At 39.0% G+C, this 10000-nt stretch overlaps 1 protein-coding gene across 1 annotated transcript; it reads right to left on the bottom strand.

Moving 5' to 3' along the window:
- Window positions 1–5001: 5001 nt before the first annotated feature.
- LOC116385322 (inhibin beta B chain) lies at window positions 5002–9287 on the bottom strand. Its single transcript, XM_031850656.1, has 2 exons — window positions 8794–9287; window positions 5002–8338 (listed from the first exon to the last, which is right to left on the bottom strand). Exons 1-2 carry the CDS (start codon window positions 9158–9160, stop codon window positions 7557–7559), a joined length of 1149 nt encoding a protein of 382 aa, XP_031706516.1. The 5' UTR covers window positions 9161–9287; the 3' UTR covers window positions 5002–7556.
- Window positions 9288–10000: the final 713 nt, after the last annotated feature.

The raw sequence follows: 10000 nt of genomic DNA, 5'->3' as shown, positions 1-10000 counted from the left end.
CCAAGTGGCCAGAACTGATGCTGAACTGAATTTTCTAAACCAGTAAATTATTTTACTTGGCTGCCTGATGCATTCATTTTATGACTGAAGAAAAAAATGACTAATTGTACTGTCAGTTTGCAATAATAATGATAATAATAATCTCATAAACACACATCAACACCAGTTAAGTTTTCTTCTTGTCAGCTATTGAGCAGCTACAATTCTGACATATATCAGTTCTAGACGTCAAAATATGAGAGAAATTAGATTTTATTTATTCCACTCCATTATCCAAACCGCTTATCCTGTTCAGGGTCGCGGGGATTTTATATATATATTTCTTCAAAGTATTTTTTTATATTTCAGAGAGTTATGAGAAACTATTTTCTTTCTGACATGCAGTCAGCGTTATTGTACTTGCCATGCCGAGTATATGCTCAATGATTTATATTTGACAAGATGTCTAGTCTCCAAGTGGTAGCCATGTATTTCTTGAAGAACTGCGCTGTAAATCTGTAGGTTTTAAATTTGTCTAGCTTGCTATCAACAATATATCCCTTGTCATATATATATATATATTTAGACCCATACGGTGCGAAAGATAATCAACATGGTGGGACTGTCTCTTGAAACCGAGTGTCCTAAAGCCGAAGCTATACTAACACAATAGCTCCATGTACCATAAGTAAGGAGTATGATATTGCTGTTAGGCATTTAAAATGTGCATGTTCTCTACAAACTGACATTTCCGAGTATGAAAATTATATTTTTATAATCATAATTTATACCATTTAGCATTTTCTTCTTTTTACAACTTAATTCATCTAGGGAAGACTATTGTAATTAAATGACCTCTTTAACAATGGGCACCAAGTCAGAAGTAAAGCTCTGAGTTCACATTGATAAGGATAAGGATGTTTATTGTCATCGTCAAAACATACAACGAAATTAAGTTGGCGACTCATCAGTCAGTACAGCAGCAACAATGTAAAAAATGTATAAAAACATTAGGACAAGACATTGAGGATGCCGGAGATGGTTTTGTAACAAGGCACCTCTGATGTAACACGTAGAGATATAACAGGTAAGTAGGTCTGTCGTAATGGGATCATCCGGTGGATTTAAAAGTTATTCGAAGTGCGTTGGAGCAAGAATGTAGACAACATTACAGATCAACGACCTTTGAAATGGTTCTTAAGATACGAAAGGAAATTTCCAAACAAGATTAATATAAATAGTGAAACCTAATTGAATATGAGGCCAACAAAGTACATCTTGGTATAATGTAGGCATTTGGTATAATGTTTTCTTTAAACTCTGATAGGTTGGATATATACAGTATAGAACATATAACCAGCATATATAACTTTAGCATTGCCCTAAGTACATACATTTAAACTGAATAGCAGCATTAACTGTCTCATATGTGAGACAGCCATAGATATACGCTATGTTTCACATGTATTTCTGTAAAGTGAATTGCACCAGTTCACTGAGTTTGGTAGTCAACATGTTAGATCACTAAATTAAATAATTGATCTGTCCTCTGCTTAGGGATTACATTTGACCAAGTCAACAGCGAGTCTGACGATACTTTTGGAATCAGAACCAGCTTAACCTTTCAATACTTTTTTCCTGTTTGCTGTAGGCCTACATGCTAATAGCTCAAATCTCCATACATAATGTTGTAGCAAGATTTGGCAAATAGTAATTGCTGCATGCACTGATCTGCACTAATCTAAACACCTAACACAGAGTTGTTTACTGTTTACCGGCGGACAAGCGTGTGAAAGGAGTGAGAGCAGTTTCTTACCAGGCTTTCCTGTCAAAGCGGGGGAGGAGTCTGACTGACACTTTGTGGGATTTGTGGGATTTGTGGGATTGTGAGTGGAGTGAAGGATAGGGTTTAGCAAACAGTGGGTCTTTGGGTCAGTGTGTCAGTATATCAGTGAGTCAGTGAGTTTATTTTTCCCAGAGTAGGTCAGCTATCTGTTTTCCATTGACGGGTCCAATGACGTCACTTCTTGGTGTCAAAGAGGACTCACCTGCTCACATCTTAAAACCGAACCCTATTCATGGCCCAAAACCCACACATGCAGCCTTTAACCATGTTCTTCTCCTAATATAAACAAAAGGCCTCTTTTCTTCATGCATTGCAGGGCTCTGAGATTTATCAATATTCATCAATTTATTCACATGTTGCTTATCCTGTTTTAAATCATGCCATCATTCAGTCTAACATTTAGTTTACAAGCACATTTGTTATCCTCCAACCAGTCACACAGAAGCAGGAACCACTGAGCAGAGGTTGGCTAAAGGGTCACTTCATCCTCACAACAAAAAATAATATATTTACATGCTTACCTTTTGGGGTATTGAACCAGGCAGATCGTTTTGGTTTCATTTGCTTAAGTTTCAGTTTTGAGATACCTCCTGCTGAAACATCTTCCACCACCCTATATACAATGGAGATGAATATCTATATTCATTCTCTTAATAATCTACAGGCATTATTGTGAAGAGACTATTTTTTGCTTCTGCTGCTAGCTCCCATGAAAACCAGTGGGACCATTTCAGTACTAAACTGTGAGGAAAGTACGTGGGACATCGTTTCTGGAAAGATATCTTGAGTTTTGCATTTTGTTTGTAATTTTTGAAAAGAGTTATATACAGCATTCAGAAAATAAATGTAGCAGCAAACACCTATTTGCTATGTAAGGATATAGTGGGAGAATGGTGTCCTGAGCAGAGAATGAAGTCGCAATGCCTCTGTGTGTGTTGTAATTCAGGCTTCTCTGTTTTTCTTCTTTTGGTAGCCGGGCCGGCTGCACCTACATGTTAGTGCATGTGAGTCCCAGTGTGTGTGTGTCCCACTGGCTGGCTAATTGTTGCTCTGCACTGTGCGCATATGGTGGTTACTGCTGATGACGGCGTGGCCATGGAAGCGTGATGCCCACCCTCCGGTTCCCCCTCGGGTAAACACTGTTAGCACTGTTGCCGTTGTTCGCACTGTTAGCTGCTAGCTGCTAGCTCAGTCATCTCCATGTTGAGAGCCATGTGCAGGCAGTACCCGCTCAGGCTCTGAATCATAGATGTGGTCTGAATGTCGTATATGACCCCTTTAATTGTTTAGCACCACAAACAAATCTTCCATTGTATTGGGGTGGTAAGAAATACAAGAAGAATATTTAAAAATAAAAACAAGCAAATATAACCCAAACTATATGCCTGACAAGAAACCAGTGAGAAAATATGCTTCATGATTTGGGTGAACTCGCCTTTTATAAGTTTGTTCCTTCGAGGTCCACATTTCCTATCCAAATATATCACAACACGTTTTGCAGCTAAGAAATATGTCCTTCATTTATCAAACAAATCTATTGCAGCCCTTGCTATCCCCAAATCTGCTGTACATAGGTCACTTTATTTAAAGGCGGCCCCTGAAGTAGGACACAGTAACGGAGCGCAGTGTTGAGCAGTCTCAAGTAACTTTCTATCTACTAAACGATTCTTTCACAGTTATTGAAGAACTACAAATAGTCAAGTTAGTGATTAGCTGGAGAACACAGCAGAGTATTTCGCAACTAAAGAGCAAGATATGCTCTTCATTAACCAGCTAGTTTCTGATTAGTCCCGTACCTGTTCTTTGGTTACTACTCAAGATTTTATGTACCATGTAGTCAAGTATTACCATTATTTTCTTCGGCATTTCTCTTATTCCATTAGAAAAGCGTTGATGTATTAATGCTAATTCTAGAGCAGTTCACCGTCTCCCCAGAAGGGGATTCCCAATACCTGGACTGCACAAAACCAGGAGGCCTCAGTTAAGTATCTTCTATCAGTAATGCATGAATGGAGAGAGCTATATCATGATGATTTTAATGTAAAGTGTCTTTGAGTATTATGAAAAGCGCTATATAAATAAAATGTATTATTATTATTATTATTATCTTACTTTTCCAGACTACCTATTGAACAATGCCCTCAGGTATGAGAAAATCCAAACACTAAAATGAACCTAAAGCTAATTATCTCTAAAAAACAAACAAAAATAAGTGTCTCGTACTTTAGTTTTGTAGGCATGACTGGTATTAGTAAATGGTTTTGTAGTGGCTGATTATAGTCCACTTTGAGTGATGAAACATCAGCACGGCTGTTGGCTGTAAAAGGGGCGTTGGCAAAGTGTACACAGTTCACCATATAATGATGTGTGGCATAGAAAAATAGCAGGACACTCATTCCTTACAGTTCATAAGCAGGACAAAATCAAACATACTTTACGGTTTCTTTTTAAATTGATTATTTATGTCTGTACTATTATCTCAGCTTAACATTATAATCAATCCCAAATGCAAATGCATACTATGAAATTGATTGCATGCCATGGGAATGAGATGATTGTTTACACACCAAACACAGACGGTCCATAAAGCCACTTCACTATTTGTATGAGCAAACAGGCCCTTTGCCTTATAGACAGTGCCAATGTGATTACAAGGCTAAGATAGGAGATCTGCTTTCAGAAGCATACCACTGACTTTTAATCATGTTTTATCCTTTAGCCACTTGGTAGTAAAGTGTATATTCATTTAGCTGGTGAAAAAAAACAATGTATTGTTAAAAGCATTGATATTCTCACTGTTAAAGGTACCACCAGCCAATATATCGAATAGCCACAACTGTTAAGAGACTAAGGACAGTTTACAGATACTTTCTCTGCTGTGGTCAGTTCAAGATGTATATATTTCTATAATTATTGTTTCTGTTCTAAGGCACAGTGTCATTGTGTTTAACGAGAAGAGATACAAAAATATATAGAATGGAAATAACAAGGTTGATTTAAAAATATTTATTTATTAAAAATATACTTAAACTGTAATCATATTATTTCAGCACATTGTGACATTTTGCATTTAGTTGCTTTTACAAATCATTGATAATGCATTAAATATAGCATGATGTAAAAAAAATAAAGACAATAATTACAACTTTAAATTTACAGAAAATTCAAATCCTGGCTCCATTTCCACCAGTTACAGTATACAGAAATCTGTGTGCTCTGCAAACATGCAATTCAATGCATATAAAACAAACTAGGGCATAAGAAAGTAACATCATTGACATTTGCTTTCTGTAGGCATACAATATCTAGATGTTCTAGTTAGTGCCACCTGGGTTGTAGGTAGTAGACCCTCCAAGCTAATTTGCTCTAAAAATACAGTAGGGTGATAAAGTGCTTAAATAAGTTAGGTTATGGTGGCGCCTCAATGTCACATTGAGTCCTGGGACAGGGGGTGCTTGCAAAATAAAGAAAATACACAACAAGCTTGTTTTAGGTTGGAAGAAATAAGACAAGTGCATCTAGAGGCAACAGAGAGAGGTGAAACATGTTTATGGCCTATTTGGGTAGAAATGTAATGAAAAATCTTGTTGCAATGCCCCGACTTATTGCCTGGATCTCTCCTGTGTATCATAGCAGTACAATACAGTTCACCAACACAGTGGGACAAAACCATGAAACATCAACCAGAAATCAAAAAATATCTTTGGCTTTTACACCGTTTGGTGTAAACATAGACGAGAAGTAGACAAGGCCTAGGTCTCAAATCTGTTCTACAGACATATTTGGTACTAGCAGTGTAAAACTTTTATAGTTGGTATAAAAAAAGATTGCAGCATATAATTCTTCTAACATGAAACGAGACAAGGCATGTGCTGACAGATGGTTGAATCTTTGACTCTTTGCCATTTTCAAAATTGAAAATCATATAAAAAGTGGTTTAGACTGGTTTTCTAATAATTTATTACTATTGATTTCTTTGTTTTGCAAGCTGAGTCAATCCTCCGTTTCTGTTACATGTTGCATCATAGGGCAATAGTGCCCATCAAATTTAGTTATTTTAGTATGGATGCTGGCATATTTTAATATCTACTTGATATTTATTTTAGATATGGACATAGCATTGTTACTCACTTACAAATTATAGCCAGGACTATCAATTGTGCTGTTGGAATACAAGGAAGATGTTTTTTTCAAATCCCTGAAAAGTATTACCAGATCACCTTTAGTTGGAAAGCTTCTAATTTTACATCATCCCAGAAAACTTTAGACTCTGTGAGATATAAATGCCAACTTGCAAACACCACATGCTCGTTGACGCACCTGCCTCGAAGACCTTCACATAACCTGACACTGAAGCAATAGCTAAATGTTTGCTCACGCTGCTGAGAAACGACCTTGAGTTCATATGCTGTCGGAGACATAGTTACCCAACTGACTAGCCGACTTGTGTCAATAATACAGTGAAGATGCTGATCAAACATATTTCAACCTGCATGCAGCATCGGCTGCGCTCAGACAGAACTCAGGGCAGATTGTATGTACCTCTTTAAGCCGTTTCAGTTCAATCATAAAAAATGTTTCACCGCAACTTCACAATAAAAAGAAAGTGTTTGTTGGGTGTAATTTAAAGATAAAAGATACGTCAAATACGTCAAATATAGAAAACAAATAAAAGTTAATATGAACATTGTGTCACAGGCCCACATAAAAAAGACTGCTTCAGGAATAACACTCAATGGATTCTGTTTGGTATTGGAAGATGACTTGATACTCAATGTCCAAGTAGCACTTTGTCATCCCGAGTTAATGAAGAAGGCACAATTTAAATCAAGGATCTTTCACTGTTTTAAAAGCCTTGCTTTAAAATGGCATTATTTTTTGTCATATTGTGTGTGGACACAGCCTATTACATGACAAAAATACTGCAGCTAATGTTTTGAAAAAATAGAAGTGCGGTCAGTTCTGCTCCAAATTTCCTAGCAGCAATTACGAAATACAAAATAAATAACCTACATATGACGAAAAATGAAAAAAAAGATGCATCTTTAAAACACTACAGTGACGGCTCCATATTAATCTCTTTGTGTGTCTTGAGCCCTTCATAAGCAGTTTCTTTGATATGAGTTGGACTTCTTTGTTGTCTGTGTTGAGTCTGCCCTAAGGTTTCTTAGTTTCTAGCCTCTCTTCAATTAATGCCTCTGATATATAGATTAAAAATGTGTCTACATTCAGATTCAGTGTGTAATCTCATTTAAATTCACTCAGTTGGTTCTAGGCACTCACTCAAAATGATCTCACCAACTAGCTCTTTACATACTGCATATTAGACTTTAAAATTAAGTAAAAAAAATATGATGTGTGACAGTGTGATCTCTTTAACTATAATACAAAACAATCTCTTTGTCTTTGTGCCTACTGTTTCCCTTAATTTAGAAACAATGCTTGTGACATTATAGTCATTGTTTATGTGCATGTAAACTGCTTAATGATGCCTCTAGTTCAACACACTTGTGTGTCTAATTTGGGACAAAACTAAGTTGTTACTTCTATTTTTTTAAAGTACAAGTAACAACATATATAGAGTTGGTTGTCCCAAAGTAGACATACAAAAACACTTACATTTTCATCTGTTTTGTGTTATCTTTCTGTCCATCTACATGAACAAATACATCTTTTAAGTTTCCTGTGTTAAAGCAAATCTATGTTAACTATGTCTTTCATACTCTGTCCTTTATGTACATCCGCATGACTCCACTATCATATCAGGGACGTCCGTTTTGATAATGCTGTGCTGGGAGTTGAAGTACACCATGGAGAGTGGCCGGCGCTCTGTGGGAACACAGCATGAAGATGCAACCATGTTAATGCCGTTGACTTTCAGCTGGCTGAAGACAGTGGCATGGAATGAGGATGCTATGCCTGGGGAGCCAGCCAGATGCTGGGGGCACTGACCCATGCAGTAGTTCATATGGTAGCCTTCAGGTGCAATGATCCAGTCATGCCACTGGATATCTTTGAACTTGATGTAGAATTCTCTCTTGCAGCACACGCTTACATTTTCACCGCAACGCAATGAGCGTTTCCTGAGCGTGTGTTTAGAGTGGTCATCACGGAGACGCACTTGGGCCACAAGGAAGGGCTGGTTGGCAGTGTCAGCAGAGCCATGAAGGGAGCAAAGGTTCTTCCCATCCTCATCGCAGCTGACTTCCAGACGCAGTCGGTGCTGGCCCCCATCGAGGAAAGCCTGCAGGGTGCGGGTGATGGGGAAAGTGTGCCAGTTACTATCCTGGACCTCCAGCATCTTTTCCATCACCAGGGTACGGTTAGAGCTGGACATCCCACCTTCTGCCGAGAGAAAAACCCGGGCAGAGAGGCGAGAGTCTCGATGACGGTCCTCAGAGGAGTGGACGTAGATCCACAAAGAAGACTGGAGTACCTGGATACTCTGGCCACTTTCCTGCAGAAACTGGAAGGTAAGACTGAGGCTGGCTGCATCACCACTCTCTGTCTCATCTATGGATCAATGACATTTTAAGAACAACACAGACTGTTAATATGTTGGACATTTTGAGAGTCCCCTGTGTTACAGAAACACAAGGGGGGTCATTTGAAACCACTAATAAAATCATGCTGCAGATTCATGTAAAAAAGAAATGACAAGTCAATACTTCCCCCCCATTTCAAGCATTTTACCATATCACTAAATTGTGGATGTCCCTACCACCTACGACAAGTCCTGCAGAATTTGTATATTTATGAGTAAATCTAAAAGGTGATGACAGAAGCTGTAAATCTAAGTGTTTACATTTTATCGAACGGTACAACCTTAAGTTGTTAACACACACGGAACCTATTTTGTTTCCATTTTACGCACAGACATGCGTAAAGCGCACAACATGCACTAGTGGTGTTTTACGGCAATACAGCTAAAACAGATTAACAGTGTAAAATGAGAATACCAAACTTACTTAAATCTGCAAAGCTCACTATTTCATAGCCTTGATCTTTGGTGGCTATACTTTTTTCTAGTTCAAGAGTACCATCGTGTCTGACGCGCCCCGAGTGCAGTTTGCGCAGCGCAGTGAGGAGCGCTGCCCGGGGAATCGTCTGAGTGATGTTTGGTCTCTCTTTCAGGTGCAGCTTTTCCAAAAGTTGCTGCTTGACGATTTCTATCATCAGACTTTCCTCTGCGCTTTTATCCATCGCCTCCAAGCCACAGGACGCGCAGCCCGGGGAGCCACTGACCCAGAGACCCTTCAACAGCACGGGTGCCAAAAACAGAAACGCTGGGAATAAAGAAGTCTGCGTCATCCTCTCTGAAGTAAAACAATGCATTTCTGTGCTAGGCGTGCGTAAAAAGACAAATAAAAAGCTTCAAATCGTCTTTCCTGAGTTGTTTTTTGGAAGTCACAAGTTTCTCAAATGTGGTCAGAGGTCCTTGTTGAAAGCTGGACACCGTGAAAACAGGAGTTGAGCGAAAGGAATGGTGTTTCACCCTCCCGATGGTGTAGATATCTGGGGTAATCCACCACAACTGGTGACACGTTGGAGGGACGCACCAATGAGAGCATTGGGGCACCGAGGAAATTACTGGCAAAGCATCATCAGTGTGTAGCCTACTGCTCTCACACACAATACGGTATACGCACTCACACAACACATACAAAACGTGCACCACGTAGGCTGTCACCTGCAGTGGCACACGCAATCAGTAAAACTACTGTCGATGACACACACTTACAGGACTTCACTCCCAGTCGCTGCTTTGCATTAACAAAAACGTGTTTAAAAGTGACAGCGTTTAAAACATTTTATGATACACTGGATAGGTTATAACGATGTCGTCACCACAACAGGTGGTTTCTGTGCCTCGTTGCCCTCTGAGCGGCACACGCAACCTTCCACCACCACCGATCAAAGTTGAAATTCAGTGCCCTTTAACCCAGTTACAGAGTAGCTAAGCGAGCCACACAGGCACCAAACAATTGAAGTTCAAAACGTGCAAAGTCGTCAAAGCTATACGAGACGGGGCACGGCAGTGGGGTATTTAAAACACGTCCCATCATGTTCACTTCAAGGAGGCATACTAATGTAATAATTACTCATCGTGTATGTGTGCGTGTGTTTGTGAGAGAGAGAGAGAGAGAGAGAGAGAGAGAGAGAGAGAGAGAGAGA

The sequence above is a fragment of the Anarrhichthys ocellatus genome, unplaced genomic scaffold, assembly GCF_004355925.1.
Source record: "Anarrhichthys ocellatus isolate YVR2014 unplaced genomic scaffold, GSC_Weel_1.0 scaffold1, whole genome shotgun sequence".
Lineage (NCBI taxonomy): Eukaryota > Metazoa > Chordata > Actinopteri > Perciformes > Anarhichadidae > Anarrhichthys > Anarrhichthys ocellatus.
Note: the sequence above shows the minus strand (reverse complement) of the source record. Positions and strands in the feature narration are given on the sequence as shown.